Source organism: Megascapheus bottae, chromosome 7 (assembly GCF_031878675.1).
Source record: "Megascapheus bottae isolate mThoBot1 chromosome 7, mThoBot2.hap1, whole genome shotgun sequence".
Lineage (NCBI taxonomy): Eukaryota > Metazoa > Chordata > Mammalia > Rodentia > Geomyidae > Megascapheus > Megascapheus bottae.
Genome location: NC_143515.1, coordinates 55,762,219 through 55,780,129, shown reverse-complemented (window position 1 = coordinate 55,780,129; position 17,911 = coordinate 55,762,219). Strand labels below are relative to the sequence as shown.

General features: G+C 36.2%; 1 protein-coding gene across 3 annotated transcripts in view; it reads left to right on the top strand.

Annotated features, from left to right (window-relative positions):
• Positions 1-17,911, top strand: part of Eml4 (EMAP like 4) — a 100,668-nt gene that overhangs the window by 50,552 nt on the left and 32,205 nt on the right. For 2 of the 3 annotated variants that reach the window (XM_090337061.1, XM_090337060.1), the window contains 5 exons: positions 6,665-6,788; positions 9,662-9,811; positions 12,256-12,325; positions 13,378-13,488; positions 16,097-16,192. In XM_090337061.1, the coding sequence (XP_090193187.1) occupies positions 6,665-6,788; positions 9,662-9,811; positions 12,256-12,325; positions 13,378-13,488; positions 16,097-16,192 (551 nt within the window). The remainder of the gene's footprint in view (positions 1-6,664; positions 6,789-9,661; positions 9,812-12,255; positions 12,326-13,377; positions 13,489-16,096; positions 16,193-17,911) is intronic. The other variant, XM_090337062.1, reaches the window with a different exon arrangement.

Genomic DNA, 17,911 nt, shown 5'->3' with positions numbered 1-17,911 from the left:
GTGCATGCTTTTTGCAGCTCATTTCTGTATGTCATAGTTATCTTTGTTTCCTGGGCTATTAACCAATTAAAAATGATTCTGTGGATTTTTACCTTCTTTGGTTCTAGTAAGAAAATTGTCACCGGGTGCCAGTGACTCACACCTATAATCCTAGCTACTCAGAAGGCTGAGATCTGGGAATCACGGTTCAAAGCCAGCCCAGGCATGAAAGTCCATGAGACTCTTATCTCCAGTTAACCACCAGAAAACCAGAAGTAGCACTGTGGCACAAGTGTACTAGCCTTGAGCTGAAGAGCTCAAGGACAGCACCCAGGCCCAGAGTTCAAGCCCCATGACTGACAGATAGAAGAAAATATTGTTGTCTTCTTCGGATTAGTCATTTTCATACAGAAACTATGAGGTTGAACTCTGACATTCCTATCCTTCAGTGAAGTAGGAATTTTTTCCTTTCATTGTAAGACAGTATGTGGTTGACATACCTTAAGGTTATTTACAAAAATTTTTTTATTTTATATCAAATTATTTTCAGAAACAGGCAGTGTTGTGTGACAGAAAGAATAGTGAATAATTGCTGTGCTTCATGTTTGGCTCTTCTATTTAGTAGCTTTATGACTTAGGCCAAATGACAATGTCTCTGAGTAGATTTCTGATCTCAATAGTAAGTGTAAAGCTTATGTTACATAACACAGAATTACTACAAAATTAATGTTTGTAGTATTGAGAACCTGAGTGAGCAAGGTCCCTATTGAATAGAAATCTACTTAGTGAAAGAAAAGAGCTTACCAATCACCAGATTCCATATTCCTTTAGTACTGCTTCACTGCCTTAAAATAAGTACCATTTTTGCTTTGCTACCAATTCAGTTCAGTAAAATACTAATTGTACAGGATGGAAGAACAGTTTTTATACTTTAGGAGTTAAGGAAATTAGATATTTTACTAAGTACCCATCAAAAGTACTTTTAAAGTTAGTATATAATATATCCTATCTAAAATCCCATGATAATATGTTTTAGCCAATCACATAACTTTAAAAATAAATAATATAAACTTATAAAATTGGGAAAAGAAAGTCATGAATAGTCTTTAATTCTAACAGCTATCACAGGTCTCATATACATGTCATATAGTTACAAATACAATTATAAGTGTTTAGCAAATATTTATTGCTTATTTTGTCAGGCTCTGTCCTAGGCACTCAGGACTATAGCAGTTATAATGTCTGAACCAAGTGGAACTTACTACATAGGTGAAGCAGATGATATGTAGACAAAACAGGTAATACATACTTAATATTGGGGCCGGGAGTTTGGCCTAATGGTAGAGTGCTTGCCTAGCATGCACAAAGACCTGGGCTCAATTCCTCGGTACCACATACATAGAAAAAAGCTGGAAGTGGTGCTGAGGCTCAAGTGGTAGAGCTGTAGCCTTGAGAAAGTCAAGGACAGTGCTCAGGCCCTGAGCTGAAGGCCAGGACTGGCGGGGGGGGGCGGGGAATATATATATATATATATATATATATATTTTGCAGGAGGTACATTGGGGAAGAATAAGAAGAGCAGAGAATTTCTATTTTATACAGAGCTGTTACTTCTGTGATGCAGTGGTATTTGAGCCACCTGAAAAAAGTTAGTGAAATATGTGAATATTTACAGAAAGAATTTCATAAATGGAAAGCTCTAAGTCCAAAGCAGGTGTTTTCTTGCTGTATTAAGAAATAGCAAGTTAGGTCATTGATCATAGAATATATACTTATATTTGTTAGCCATTGAATTTATAAAATGCAGATTCATTAGCAATAGCTTCATTAGGCATGCAGAATAGGGAGAAAAAAGTGACTACAGTAGGGTGAAATGACATCATAAAGATTGAAGAATCACAGACCTACAATAACAGGTTAGGAGTATAGGTTGAGAAAAGCTCAAATTCCACTTGATGAGGGAAATTGAGGGAGGAGTTATTGAACATTGCTCATTTGATAATACATTCCCTGACTCTGAGACCTTTGGTTTCAGTGTTCTCACATATAGTTAACCTTAGTTTAAATATTGGTAAGGTCTTTCAATAACTTGAAAGAAAGCTTTTTCTTGTAGTAAATAGAAGAATGAATGATTGTCATTCCCACTTTGCTATATCTTCACTACGTTGCTTGTGAACTACTTTCCCCCCACAAGCATACCATATTTAAGTAGTTCATACCAGTTTTACAGGAGGTATTTCACTGTAACATTGCCACACATGTTTACAATCTATTTGAATCTTTCCCACTTCTCTTCTATTCTCCCTTTCTTTCCTCTTCCCAAAACAGGTTTCACTTTTCTATTTTCATAGCTGCAGATAGTATTGAACCTCCTTAGTCCTCCTTATTAGCCCAGTACCCCTCACCTCGCACATTAGTTCTCTTTCCCTATCCTTATCCCCTGCTTTGGTCAGCCGCTTTCATTGAGGCTCTTTATTGCTGTTACATATGTACTTTTAATGTATTACAAAACTAATTTACTCTCTTTTCCCCTTCCCTTCCCCTCCTAAATATCCCTTAGTTTGATTTATGATCTGTTTATCCATATAAATAATTATGTTGTGGAGATTTATATATGTATGTACATGTCATAAATATATATATTTTCTGGAAATGTGTATCTTATTTTTTGAGCTTGTCTTGTCTCAATATGATATCCTTCAGTTGCATTTATTTTCCTATAACTAACATGATTCCATTTTTCTTTATGGTGTAAAATATTTTGTGTGTGTGTGTGTGTGTGTGTGTGTATGCATCTCACTTGATCCAGTCATGTGGCTATTGTAAACAGTGCTGCTATAACCATGGTTAGGCTCTGTAAGATGTGATAAACACAGATTCATATTGTCTGCAAATAGGGATAATTTGATTTCTTCTTTCCCTGTTTGAATCATTTTTATTTCTTTCACCTTAATTGCTCTGGCTAGGAGTTTCATGCCCGGGCTGGCTTTGAACCGAGATCTTCACATCTTAGTTTCCTGAACAGTTAGGATTACAGGTGTGAGCCACTACTCCTGGCATATGTAGTCTTTAAGTGTGTTTTATATATTCTTAGCTTCTTCAGAGCTCTTATGCTAAAAAAATGTTGAATTTTGGAGATTTTCTACAGATACTGATTTGATTATGTGATTTTTAGTCTGTTCTACTATGTGATATATCATATATTTGTGTGTGTTGAACCTTCCTCACATCTCTGGAATGGAACCAACTTTATTGTGATACATGATTTATTTTTATTTATTTATTTTGGCCAGTTCTGGGCCTTGAACTCAGAGCCTGAGCACTGTCGTTGGACTTTCCTCAAGGCCAGCGCTCTACCACTTATGTCACAGCACCACTTCCAGCTTTTTTCAGTGTATGTGGTTCCAAGGAATCGAACTCAGAGCATCATGCATGCTAGGCAGACACTCTACCACTAGGCCAAACTCCTGGCCACATGATTTATTTTAACATGCTATTGAATTCTATTTGCAAGGATTTTTATTGAGAATTTTTGCATCAGTCTACAATTCTGTCTCTTTGTTGTATCTTTGTTTGAGATGAGTGTAATACTTCCTTCATAGAATGAATTTGATAGCATTCCTTTTTTTTTTTTAGTTCATGGAAGAGTTTGAAGAATGTTGTTAGCTCTTCTTAGAAGGCCTAGTCAAAGTTGGCTGTGAATTCATCTGTCTCTGAGCTTTTCTTAGGAGACTATTAGTGCTTCAGTCTCATTGCTTGTCAAGGCTTTATTTAAGTGGTTTCTGTTTTCTTGGCTCACTTTTGGTAGGTCAACTATATCTTGGAATGAAGAAAGATTACCTGTAAATGGATTTATTACTGTAGTTCCTTTTATCAACAGTATCAGACAGAACTTAGTTTATAATTAAAGCATTGGTGCACAGCGTCAATTGAAAACCTTTATTTTGCTGAGCATTGGTGACTCCTACCTGTAATTCTAGCTAATTAGGAAGCTGGATTCTGAGGATTGTGGTTCAAAGCCAGCCTAGCCAGGAAAGTTCATGAGATTTTTATCTTCATTTAACCACCAGAAAGCCAGAACTGGAGCTTTGGCTCCAGTGGTAGAATGCTAACCTTGAGCAGAAAACCTCAAGGGCACCTAGGCCCTATTTTCAAGCCCAGCACCAGAACTCCTTCCCCCCCTGTAAAAAAATGTATTATTTGAGCATTGGTGTTGAAGCTGAGTCAAACCAAGGTCTAAATCAAAGCTTGCATTCTCTATTCCCATTGAGTGCCACAAATTTTCACTGCGCTGTAATAAAATGTAGAGATTAATTACATTTACTAATATCCCAATTCTGTCTACTAGTAGGTAACTCAATATGTTTTTTTTTTTCCTGCATTCTTTCCCTCAATTGTAAAACTGTTGCCACATGTGTTATGTGCCTGGCATTCCAGCATTGGAGAGGCAGAGGTGAGAGGATCATAAGTTTGAGGCCAGCTTAAACCTGCTTAATAGAACTCTGCTTCAAAAAATTCAAAACCAAAGCCGGACATGGTAGCTCATGCCTTTAATCTAGCTACTCAGGAGGCCGAGATCTGAGGATCAAGGTTCAAAGCCAGTCCGGGCTGAAAAGGACCTGAGACTCTTACCTCCAGTTAACCTCTAGAAAACGGGAAGTGGGGCTTGTCTCAAGAGTAGAGTTGTAGCCTTGAGCTGTAGAGCTCAGGGACAACGCCCAGGCCCAGGGATAGCCTTGAGCTAAAGTTCAAGACCTATGACCCACCCCCCCCCCCAAAAAAAAAAAGCTATAGAGAAAGTTAAATTTAGCAAGTCAACACCAAATTTACAAAAAAAAGGGGGGGGAGGCAAGGAGCTATAGATAAAGAATAATTGTATGAGAAAGGTATTTAATGGTGATAATTATTTATTTACTATCAAAGACTGCTAAAAATATCAGGAAGCCCTGCCTACTCAGATACAAAAGTAATAAAGACACACATCATGTGGTATTTAGACCTTAGTGTGGGAGGTCTTAGCCTGTTCTTAGATCAAACCCTGAGGCCAAGTCCATTGTGAGTAATAACAATATAAATAACTTGAACTTCTCACCCGTAACACAGTTTTTACTGACTGAAAAACAATGCAGACTTTTTGCAAGTAATTTTTCTTTTCATAGCTAGTAGTATATAAACTACCAGATTATGTATTCTTAGGTACTTCAAATCATTATTAGAAATCTTGAAATTGTACCAGTCTCTGCTTGATGGATGATTGCATTTTAGCCTGCTTCTCTCCTACTTTCATATCATGCCAAGCAAAATGCCAGATGTTTAGATATACTTTTGTACTCAGTCTCTCTCTTTCCCTTTTACATTCTTTTGTAACCATTTTACTATCACTAGCATCTATTAAACCTATCTGTACATAGGTCATTGGAATTCTAAGGGGGAAGAGATGGGTGGAATGTAATTGGGGGTTGTTTTACATTTTGGATGAATAAAAAACAATCTCATGTTTGAGCCCGGAGTTTGGTAGAGTGCTTGCCTAGCATGCACGAAGACCTGGGTTTGATTCCTCGGCACCACATACATAGAAAAAAGCCGGAAGGGATGCTGAGGTTCGAGTGGTAGAGCTCTAGCCTTGAGAAAGTCCAAGGACAGTGCTCAGGCCCTGAGCTAAAGCCCAGGACTAGCAAAAAAAAAGGGGGGGGGGGAGAAACTCATTTTATAAAGTATTATAAAACATGAATGACAAATACTGATTTGATTCTACACATTTATTCATTCATGTTTGTGTCAGTCCTAGTGCTTAAACTCAAGGAGAGCCTGGATGCTATCTATCCCTGAGCTTCTTTGCTAAGGCTAGTATTCTACCACTTGAGCTATATATAACTTCACTTTTGGTTATGTTGGTAGGTAGTTGGAAATGAGAATCTCATAGACTTCTTCTCCAGGCTGACTTCTAATGTGATCCTCACATCTCAGTCAGCCTCCTGAGCAGCTAGGATTACAGGCATGACCATTGGTACTTGGTTGCCCACTTTCAGCTTTTTGCTGGTTAGAGATGAGAGTCTTTAAGGACTTTTCCTGACTAGATGGCTTCAAACTGGGATCCTCAGATTGTAGGCTATTAGCAACTAGGATTAGAGGCATATGAGTCATCAGTATATGTCTGGTTTTTGTTTTGTTGTTTTTACTATTGAATTGTAGGCATTTCTTAATTATAACAATTTACCTCTTATTGGCTTTTACCCTACTGATGGTTTCCTTCATTGTGCAGAGCTTTCTAGTTTGTGAGGTCCTATTTTGTATGTGTTATTAAGTATAGTGTGGGTGTGGTTTTTGTCTATTCAAACAAATTCTCTTTCAACAGTTAGAGAAATGTCCATCACTCAAGTTTTCTTTTGTATTTTTCTATCTCAACGTTCCTGGCATTTATAGAAATACATTAACTTAAACAGATTAATTATATTTTAATTATGGAAATAGCGATCCTCAAGGAAATAGTAAGTTTTTTTCCAGAGTTTCAGAATACATCTTTCAGCATCATTTTGTTTTCTATATGCCAAGTAACATATAAAAATAACCACATATAATGAAGGTAAAACTTTGAAGTAGCTGTTTTTGTCTTATTATACCATATATAATTGCTTTTGTACAATTATATAAAAATACATGTGACTTAACTTTTATGTTTCAACAGAAGGAGAATATATTAAAATGTTTATGCGAGGTCGGCCAATTACGATGTTCATTCCTTCTGATGTTGACAACTATGATGACATCAGAACAGAACTGCCTTCTGAGAAGCTCAAACTGGAGTGGGCGTATCCTTGTCTACCTAGACATCAAACCGTTTTGCTTTGTTTTCAGAAGAAAAATTGGTTTACAACCTTTATATCTGACATTAAAATAAACATAGCTTCTTGATGAATTTAAAAGTTATCTCTAATCTTTTTTACATGCTAAATATATTTTGCTACTAACAATTTAAATTCATCAAAAGTAATTCACAACGGGCAAGCAGTATTCTATGAATATCACAGCTGGTAATAGTGTAGAAAAGGTATTGGACTAGAATTGGAGGACTAGGATCCTACTAGTTACCCTCTATTAACCTTAACTTTCTCCACTTGTATTATAAGAGTTCAGTAACTGTTTTACGGGACTGTTGTAAGACTAATGAGAAGATGTTTGTTAAACTATAAAGACATGGCTCAGTGATAGAATGTTTACAAACAAGAGGCCCTTGAGTTCAAATCCTAGCATTTCTCCTTTTCAAATTTTTTTGTTATATGTTGTATAATGTGAATCACTTAATTAAGAACTTAAATTACTGAAGCTAACTCTTAATTCCAGAATTCTCTGCTAGAGGTCAGTTGTAGAGGTTGAACTCTGGGTCTGGGTGCTGTTCCTGAGCTCTTCAGCTCAAGGCTACTGCCCTACCCCTTGAGCCACAACATGCCACTTTTGATTTTCTAGTGGTTAATTGGAGATAAGTGTTATGGGCTTTAGTGCCTGGGCTGGCTTTGATAGGATCCTTAGATCTCATCCCCCTGAGTAGCTAGGATTACAGGCGTGAGACACTGCACCTAGCTTAGACATTGTTTTTTTTTTTTTTTTTTTTGCCAGTTCTGGGCTTGAGCTCAGGGCCTGAGCACTGTCCTTGGACTCTCAAGGCTACAGCTCTACTACTTGAGCCTCAGCACCACTTCCGGCTTTTTTTTTTTTCTATGTATGTGGTACCGAGGAATCGAACCCGGGTCTTCATGCATGCTAGGCAACACTTTAACCACTAGGCCAAACTCCCAGCCCCTAGACATTGTTTTAAGTAACAATTTAAAATGGAATTTTTCTAGTTTTATTTCAAACTCATTTCTTTATAATCTCTAAAAAACTCAGAGAAACAGAAGCTAATAGTATGACTTCTGTACTCAGCTGCCATTCTTCCACCTCCTCTTCAAACTCCTTAAAATTCTTTGCAATAGGCAGAAATCAACTTGGAAAAACTCACCAATCCTATAATTTGTTACAGCCCCTTTTCAACATTATGCTTACCAGTGTGTTTTTCATATTCATCATATTAGAGTCAACAAAAATGGTAGTTTCCTCGGATGGACTTTTTCTCCCTTTTCATCTAAAATAGGAGCTCTGTTTATGCTTTCTCTAAGCATCCCATTAAATTTCTTCTTTTTCAGTTTATTTTTTATCATTAAATTTCCTTTTGTTAAAATTTTTTTGGGGGCGGGGTCTGTTGTGGGGCATGAACTCTGTCTAGACCTGGGTTCTGTCCCTGAGCTCTTCAGCTCAAGGCTGCCACCCTACCCGGGTACTTGAGACATAGCGCCAGTTTTCTGGTGGTTAGATTGCAGATAAGAGTCTCAAACAGACTTTTGTGCCTGGACTGGTTCAGATCTCAGCCTCCTGAGTAGCTAGTATTATAGGTATAAACCACCAGTGCCCTGCCTTATTTGTATTATCTTTTAAATAGTTAAGTATAAAGAGGTTTTGGTTGAATATAATCATTTTATAAATGCAGTGCGTCTTTATCAATGTCACCCCTTTTATCATCTTCCCCCATCTCTCCCATCCTTTACCTAGTTTCATTTTCCCTTATGTACAGTGACTGTTATGAATATATTTCTCACCCTTCCTCTCTTTCAAGCATCAAGTCTCACCACTTTAGACAAAACATGTTTTACCATGAGAATCCACACTTGTGTGTGTCATAATTTAGTCACTTTGTGCATAAATAAAAAGTATATATATATATATGTATGAATTTTCTTATGGTGTTAACTTCACATAAGAGAAAACATGTACTTACTATCTTTCTGAGTCTTAACTTATATCACTTAATGTCGGGGTCCTTCGTCCCCGGTCCCTCTCGACTAGGAGGGATGGGGAAAAACACTCCCCGACAGTCCAAGCCACGAGAGGAGAGGGCCCACTGTCCTCCTGCACTTAGCCCTCCTTCCCCGGAGCACGAACAGAGACGCAATAGTTTCATCAAAGCAGGAAAATCTCTCTCCAAAAACCTCCTCCTGAGGCAGTCCCTCCAGCTAATATCCCCTCACTCTAGGTCCCAGCAGAGAGTGATAAACAATAACACATTTGTAACCAATGGTAATCAAGTCCTGCGCCCTGCCTCTTGCGCCTTGCCTTGTCTCAGCAGAAAGTTATTACACATGGCGTTACTCGGCCCCCAACAACTTAACATAATTTTTCTAGTCCCATCATTTTTCTGCCAATGATGTTTTTCTTAAACAATAAATCTGTGTGTGTGTGTGTGTGTGTGTGTGTGTGTGTGTGTGTGTGTGTGTGTGTGTGTGTGTGTAAACACGTTTTCTTGGTCTATTTTAAGGTATCTAGCTTGTTTCTGTAACTTCAGCCAGTTAATTTTCTTCCCGTCTTTGTAATTGCCTATTTGATGATTATTTTTGTCTTCTCCCAGAACATAAATTTCAGCCTTAACATTTGCTTTGTCATACCATACCTGATACCTATTAGATTATACTATAGAGAAACTGACACAAACATAATGAAAGACTCATGGTTGCAGAGTGATAATTGTAGGGTGAGTTTTCTAGTTCTAGTCCAATCATCTTTTCATTATATCTAGCTGATTCCCTAAGTATTCTTTTAAAAATAGTTTAATACCTTGAATATTAGTTAAAAACCTTAACGTTTTTCTTTTAAGATATGGTTACCGAGGAAAAGACTGTCGAGCTAATGTTTACCTTCTTCCTACGGGGGAAATAGTTTATTTCATTGCTTCAGTAGTAGTACTATTTAATTATGAGGAGAGAACTCAACGACACTACCTGGGTCATACAGACTGTGTGAAATGGTTGGTATCATTTAACATTTTTAGTTTTGCTCTTATACCTTCATTTTGTATTTTTAAATTTTGGATTATACTGTAATATTTCCTTATGGAAAATACAGAATATAAGGTTATTATGAGTGTTCTGTCAAAAATGTTAGAAAGAGAAAAAGTCTTACGATCTTTCAATATGGTAGGTGTAATATTGGCAGCAATAAAATATATCCCTATAAATTGCAGTTGGAATCTCCTTTGCTTTCTCAAATACTTGTCTTTTCCTTTCTGTAGTATGAAATAAATAAAGGACAGATATATTTCCAATAATATTAAAGAGCAAGAAAATGTCTATCATTTTTATAAAGAAATTCCAAGTAACAGCCATGGTTGTACGTGTCTAATTTCAGCACTAAGGGAATCAAAAATAGATTTTTTTTTTTTTTTTGGTCAGTTGTAGGGCTTGAACTCTGGGCCTGGGCGCTGTCCCTGAGCTCTTCAGTTCAAGGCTACCACCTTACCCATTGAGCCATAGCGCCTCTTCCCCTTTTCCAGTGGTTAATTAGAGATGAGTCTCATGGACTTTAGTGCTGGGCTGGCTGGCTTTAAACCGTGATCCTCAGATAATCAGCCTCCTGAATAGCTAGGATTACAGGTGTGAGCCACTGTGCCCAAATAGATTGAAAAATTTGAGTGAGCATGAGCTACATAAAGTGAACCTTTTCCCACCAGTAAACAGAACAAAAGGTGAAAAGAAACATTTATCTTGTCTTTCACAATTTTTTTAATAAAAAGAGGTCCTAGAAATTCTTTAAAATTGATTGTACAGTTACCATTAAAAAATTATGGTAGTAGGGAAGAGTGAATAGAAATCTTGTTAAAACAGGAAAGAGATTTTTCTCAGCATATATTTTTAGATAGTATTGGAGTATTGGTATTTGAACCATAAAAATATATTACCTTCTCCGGAAATTGTAATTTTTTTAAAATTTGTTTAAAAAGATGTGAGCTGAGCCAGGCGCAGCCTGTAATCCTAATTGGCTTGATCACAGCTCAAGCCAGCCCAGACACTAAAATCGTGAGACTTCCAATTAACCACTAGAAAATCGGAAGTGGAGCTGTGTTTCAAGGGGTAGCGTGGTAGCCTAGAGTATAAGCCCCAACACCAACAAAAAAAAAGAAAAAGAAAAAAAAGTGAGCTGAATTATATTGTTAGATTTTTTTTTGTTACTTTTAATGTAGTCGATCTCAGTAAAGAGCATAAATTATTGAAGGGGAAGAACTAAAGGAACTGATAAATTCCTTAATATTCAAAAATGAAAATAAAATATCATTTATACCAATCACGTTATTAGAAAAATATTTTTAAAGATAGAATTCTTTTTTGTTTTTGCAGTGCTGGAATTTGAACTCGGGGCTTTCTGTTGGGCTAAAGATAAAATTAATATAGGAAAAATGGGAACTCTATCTCTTCAATACTAATCTGGAAAATGATGAATAGTACACACTAAGAAACAACTATTTTGAGTTATTTACCACTTGTTTACAAGATACAGAAAGATTCTCTACAAACAGGAAGACATTTTAAATTCTATTTTTAGTTTTTCCATTTTTCTTTGTTTTTTGCTAATCAGTTGTATGTTTATCATCATCAGTTTGAGTACATTTGATTCATTTTCCAATTTTTATTTAAGAATTGCATGTCGTAAATTTGACTTAAGAGTTCAGTATTAAAATCTTATTAAGCCATATGCGATGATACATACCCATAATGCCAGCTACTCAGGAGGCAAAAAGTTAGCGCATGGAGATTTATGCCTCCCACTGTTGAGGGGTCATGATTAGGAGGACCTCTCTTAGGCCAACCCCAGTCAAAGAATACAGGATCCCATCTGATAAAACAAAGTAAAAGAGGTTAGGGGAACTGTTTCAGTAACCTACCTACTTATTGTTAGGAGTTTAAACCCTAGTACTGCTCTCCCTCTTTCCTCCCCCCACCACACCAAATGTAACTAATTAATAGGTTGGTAACAAAATGTTTGATAGTTACTGCTGAGTTTATTTGTAGGAAAGAAGAAATGCCCTAAGTAAGGCACCATTAGTTATTAATATGTATAAGCATAATTTAGCAAGATGAAGAGATGTGTATTTTTAATAGTTTGAGTTTACATCAATACAGTACTACACCTTTAATGAACCAGGGGGAAGAAAAAACTTGAGCAAATAAAAACAGTTTACTTTGTTGCCAGTAACAAGTTATGGATAAGTATGAAATGTTCCACTAATTTGTTAAGATTAACAAAGGCAAGTGTGTAGCTTCAGATAATTTAAATTTGTTTAATTTTCAAAAATAGGCCAAAGTGAGTTTTTTTATGGCTAGATTCTATTTGTTTGAAAAATGTTGATACAAAGGTACATTTCTGCTGTTTTACATGTTTCCTGTATTTAAAATTATTGTTAATGCTGCCTTTTAGCCTTGCTATACATCCTGACAAAATTAGGATCGCAACTGGACAGATAGCTGGAGTGGATAAAGATGGAAGGGTGAGCAGCACAGTTTTATGCATTCTGTATGTAGTGCTATTGCTATTAGAATGGAATTGATTGTAATTTTAAACACAACTTAGGATTTTCTGTTAAAATTTACTAAGGATTTCTAGTGTAAGCAAGGAAAAGAACATTATAGAATGTAAGGAAGTTTCAGAGCACAAAAGGAATGCTACTAAAATATTTCTAAAAGTCTTGAACTGTAAAAATTGGAGGAGTAATACTATTAAGTACAGTAACTTCTCAGTGTCTTATTACTTCAATTTCTCTTAATCATTGAGACCTTTTGATTTGATGCATAGAAGAGCTGATCGCAATTAGATTTTCAGTTACTATTAAATATTTATGGCCTATATAACCTCTTATTTCTAAGATCAGTAAATACTGATGATGACTCAATTATGTCATGAGTATGTGTGACTGTACTCATGACATTTTCTCTAAGAAAATTAAACAGGTAAAGAAAAGAAACAGGTAGGGGGAGGGTTTGGATGGCTTGAGAAATTTCTTCCAGTTATATACCCTACTTAATGACTATTTCAGGTTAGATATATAGTGGGAATTGTTATTTTTTAAGGCATATTTTTTTCAAGAATGAGGGGAATGTGAAAAAACAAGGATGTATGTCGTGAGTAACATCTATAGTTCTAGCTCTCTGTAGGAGGTCAAAACAGGAGGATCATTTGTTTGAGACAAGTCCAGGCAATATAGTAGAATTATATAATACAAAAAGAAAAGCACAGTTCCAGAGTTAAATTTCCTTATCTATGAGATGATGATGATAATTGTACCTGTAGTTAAGATTTTGAAAATTAAATTAGATAGCATATGAAATATATACAATAGTATGTGAAATGTAGTAAATGCTCAAATTAGTGGATGCTACTCTTACCACATATTTCCTTCAAAAAAAATCAGGATTCTTCAAGTATGGTTAGATAATTTATCAATCCCTACCATCTCTAAAGATTGTAGACAGTTCTCTGTGGTATGGCTGTGTGTTTACATCTGTCTGAATACGAGTTAGTCTATTGCCTTGTGTTTTGCAGCCTCTGCAGCCCCATGTCAGGGTGTGGGATTCAGTTAGTCTATGCACATTGCAAATTATTGGACTTGGAACTTTTGAGCGTGGAGTAGGATGTCTGGATTTTTCAAAAGCAGTAAGTAACACTTTATTTAAAAGAAGCAGACAAGATGAACAAAGAATAAGTTGGGTTTTTTTCCCGTGTATCTATTGAAAGAGATATTAGCTCTTTTTAATATTAACTATTGGTAAATTGAATTTTAGTCTGAATACTAACTTTGGTTTTGATACGATCAAGATGATATTCTTCATTATATTTAATTTTGGTCTCCTAAGAGTCCAGTGTAATAGGAAATGGTTGGAGAAATATGTATGTACATAGCATATTATGATTTGAAATGAAGAATGGATGTATTTTTGAATCAGCTTGAATCATAGAAAAGATCTTTTTTCTTTCCTTCTCATTTTAAAAAATGTTTAAGGAATTTGACCAATTCAGCAAAAATAGTGGCTTTTCTCAGTGCCATTTTGCAAGAAAAAGAAATAACCTCTTATTTCCTAAAATCCTATCTTGATTCTAAGTTGATAACAACATAGGTTTAAAACTTTGTGCCTGACAATTTCATCTGCACTTTGAAGATATGTTTTGAGAGGAAAGAAAGATACTCCTTAGCATTTTACATTATTTTTTGAACTATATATAATTATGATAAGGTATCCAGACCATCTATATTTAAATTTTTATACTTTTAAATATCAAATAGGTGCTTAGATTTTATACTTGCAGGTATATTTGTGTATTCATACTGTCTCTTTAGTTCTTAATTGTCAGAAGCTATATTGTGAATTATAGTGCATCATTTATGGGATTTGGTAGAATGAATACTTTCAGAACAGAAAGATAAATTTGGATGAATTTAGGGGTTTTTGTTAGCTTGAAAGCATGGAATAGTGAGAGTCTAACAGGAATTAGGAGGACTATTAGTAAAGCATATAAAGAATGTTCACTAGTTTTACCCCTAAAATCTCCACAGCAGGTGTGTTATAATGTCATTGTTGCCATTGTTTCAGTATTAAGACTATCTTGAGTTGCCCTGTATTTTTAACTTTTTTCCTAACTCAAATAATCATTCTGATATAGTCCAAAGAAGGAGAAAGATTCTGCTCTCCCTTGTTACCTCTCTTTACTACAAGTTTTCTCTGTTCAGAGACATTGAGGCATGGTCCACACCTGACACTAGAAAAGAGAACATCTACATTTTCTTGTCTGTTAAAAAGATTTTTTTTTTTTAGGGCCGGGAGTTTGGCCTAGTGGTTAAAGTGCTTGCCTAGCATGCATGAAGACCCGGGTTCGATTCCTCGGTACCACATACATAGAAAAAAAGCTGGAAGTGGTGCTGAGGCTCAAGTGGTAGAGCTGTAGCCTTGAGAAAGTCCAAGGACAGTGCTCAGGCCCTGAGCTCAAGCCCAGGACTGGCAAAAAAAAAAAAAGATTTTTTTTAAATTAGCATATATCAGTTATACAAGGAGGATTTCATTGTGACATTTCTGTGCACACTTACAGTATACTCTGATCAAACACACTCTTCTTTCTCATAGTTGCTTTTTTTTTTTTTTTTTTTTTTTGCCAGTCCTGGGCTTTGGCTCAGGTCTGAGCACTGTCCTTGGACTTTCTCAAGGCTAGAGCTCTACCACTTGAGCCTCAGCACCACTTCCGGCTTTTTTCTATGTATGTGGTACCAAGGAATCGAACCCAGGTCTTTGTGCATGCTAGGCAAGCACTTTAACCACTAGGCCAAACTCCCAGCCCATCATAGTTGCTTTTCTTAAACTGATTCTAACTATGTGAATGAGAGTGATTCCAGAAAAACAAATATGAAAGAATTCATTACTTAGGCATGATAGCACATACCAGTAAATCTTAGTACTAGGGAGGCTAAGTTAGGGAAATTTGGGGTTTGAAGCCAACCTGAAAAAGTATAGCAAGATGACACTCAAACAACCAAAATCAAAAGAAAAGAAAAGATCTAGTTCTATTTTTATTTATCTTGTTGCATGTTAATATAAGCCAGTTATATCTCACAAAAAAATGAAATCAGCAACCTTGAAAATAGCCACTAATTTTAACTTGATTTCATTAAAAGTTATCAAAATTTCATCAGTAGAAAATCTGTGAAATCATCTACCTCATGGAGAAATACTGTGTGTGGATATTTTCCAGCAGCAGGAAGGAAGCATAAAATGCTGAAAAGACTAGGAAATCTTCAAAAAGAATTATTTGCTATTGTTCAGTAATAGAAGTAGCTAGATGGCAAGTGCAATTCAGCCAAGGGAAAGGGAAATTAAAAATAGAATTGTTAAAAGACTATTTCTAGAAGAAAAAAATCCACCACAATTATAGTTAGCAGTACCTTCATTATGTTTCCAAAAAACTAAATTTTGGTGGGCTGGGAATGTGGCTTAGTGGTAGAATACACACTTGACTAGCATGCATGGAAGCCCTGGGTTCGATTCCTCCGTACCACATAAACAGAAAAAACTGGAAGCAGCACTGTGATTCAAATGGTAGAATGCTAGCCTCGGCACAGAGAGCCCCAGGGACTGTGCCCAGGCCCTGAGTTCAAGCCCCAGATCTGGGCCAAAAAAAAAAAAAATTGGATTATTAGCAGTTTTACTAGTAATATGTCTCCCTTAGGATGTTAATCTTAACTGAATTTTTTTTAATGCCTTTGACTTTCATTCAGGATTCAGGTGTTCATCTATGTGTTATTGATGACTCCAATGAGCATATGCTTACTGTGTGGGACTGGCAGAAAAAATCAAAAACAGCAGAAATAAAGGTAAATCAAAAGTTAGAACATATTGCTTAATAAGCAGGTATTTAGCATTATATTCATATCCTTAAGTGTTTGTAAGAGTAAGCCCACTGACCAATGTCATCAAATTTATTGGTTGATCACTATTTTGTGCTTTATAGACTTTATATTCATATAGATAAAATAATCAGGCAACTTGAAGCAGTATCTGTATTTCAAGCATTGTGTTCTGAAATGGAAAAATAGATGTCTAATCTCAAAATTAAGACTGAACACTTAACAATTTTGTGACTTCATTGAATTTTTTAAGGGTTTGGCCATCTGGAAGAACATGGTGGGGTTGGGAGTTTGGCCTAGTGGTAGAGTGCTTGCCTAGCATTCCGAAGATCTGGGTTCAATTCCTCGATACTATAATCACAGAAAAAGCCAGAAGTGGTGCTGTGGTTCAAGTGGCCTAGCACTAGCTTTGAGTTCAAGTCCCATGAATGAAAGAAGAAGAAAAAAGAATATGGCTGACATAACTGAAGGGCATATAAAATAAAGATATAGAAAATACTGTAATACTTATTATAGAAAATTTATAATTGCCATAGAATTATATTAATTTCTTACTGTGAAGTGAATTTATGCTTTATAGGCGTTATAAGAGAATGTGAGTTAACATTGCAGTTGAATTTGAGTTAGATAGGGTAATAGAATAGCTTTGTGCCCTTAAATAACAGTATATTTTTCTTCAGCTGCTCTCTCTTTTAGCTCTGTTACTTTATATTACTTTCAGGATTTCAGCCTTCTGGTCAAAAGACATTTCAAGTATAAGAATTTTGATACAAGAAGAATAGGTTTGATTGTGCTTGGAAAGAATATATGTTGCCCCCAAACCCCACAAGTTAAAAAATTAATAAAAAACTATGTTCTGGGTGCTGGTGATTCATTTTTATAATCCTATTCAGTGGGCTGAAATTTGAGGATCTTAGTTTGAAGCCAGCCAAGTCAGACAAATTCAAGATATCCTAACCTTCATTTAACCAGCAAAAAGCCAGAACTGTGGCTTGAGCAGTACAACACTACTTCTTAAGTGGAAAAAGCCTACTGAGAGTGAGACCACTAGAGTTCAAGTCCTGGTACGGACATACAAAAACAAAACCCATAAATGAAGTCGTAAGTTTCTTTTGTGTGGGGGGTGGGGGGGGGGCGTCATGGGGCTTGAACTTGGCCTGGGCACTGTCCCTGAGCTCTTCAGCTCAAGGCTACCACCCTTGACTCAAGCCCCACTTCCCGTTTTCTAGAGGCTAATTGGAGATAAGAGTCTCAGGCCCTTTTGTGCCCGCTGGCTTTGAACCTTGATCCTCAGATCTCCTCAGATCTCCTCAGCTCAGTCTCCTGAGTAGCTAGGATTATAGGCATGAGCCACCTCACCTGGCAGAAGTCACAAGTTTCTAGCCATGAGTAATTCAACACTGAAATGTACAAAATGCTTTTATCTTTTGTAGTGAAGTCTAGTAGATGAAATCTGTGGGTTTGCTCCTATGGCCATTCCCTCATTTCTTTTCTAGGCATTAAACCATTGGTAATGCTCAGAGTTCTTTTGAACCTCTTCTGCAGATAACATTAGTCCCCATCTGCTTATTCAACTCATTTATTACCCCTAATCCAGTTCCTCGTGTCTGTCTGACTTGGGAAACTGATAGGTAACTTTAAAATTCAGTAAGTCAATTAAAAACTTTACTATTAGAGGGATATTGC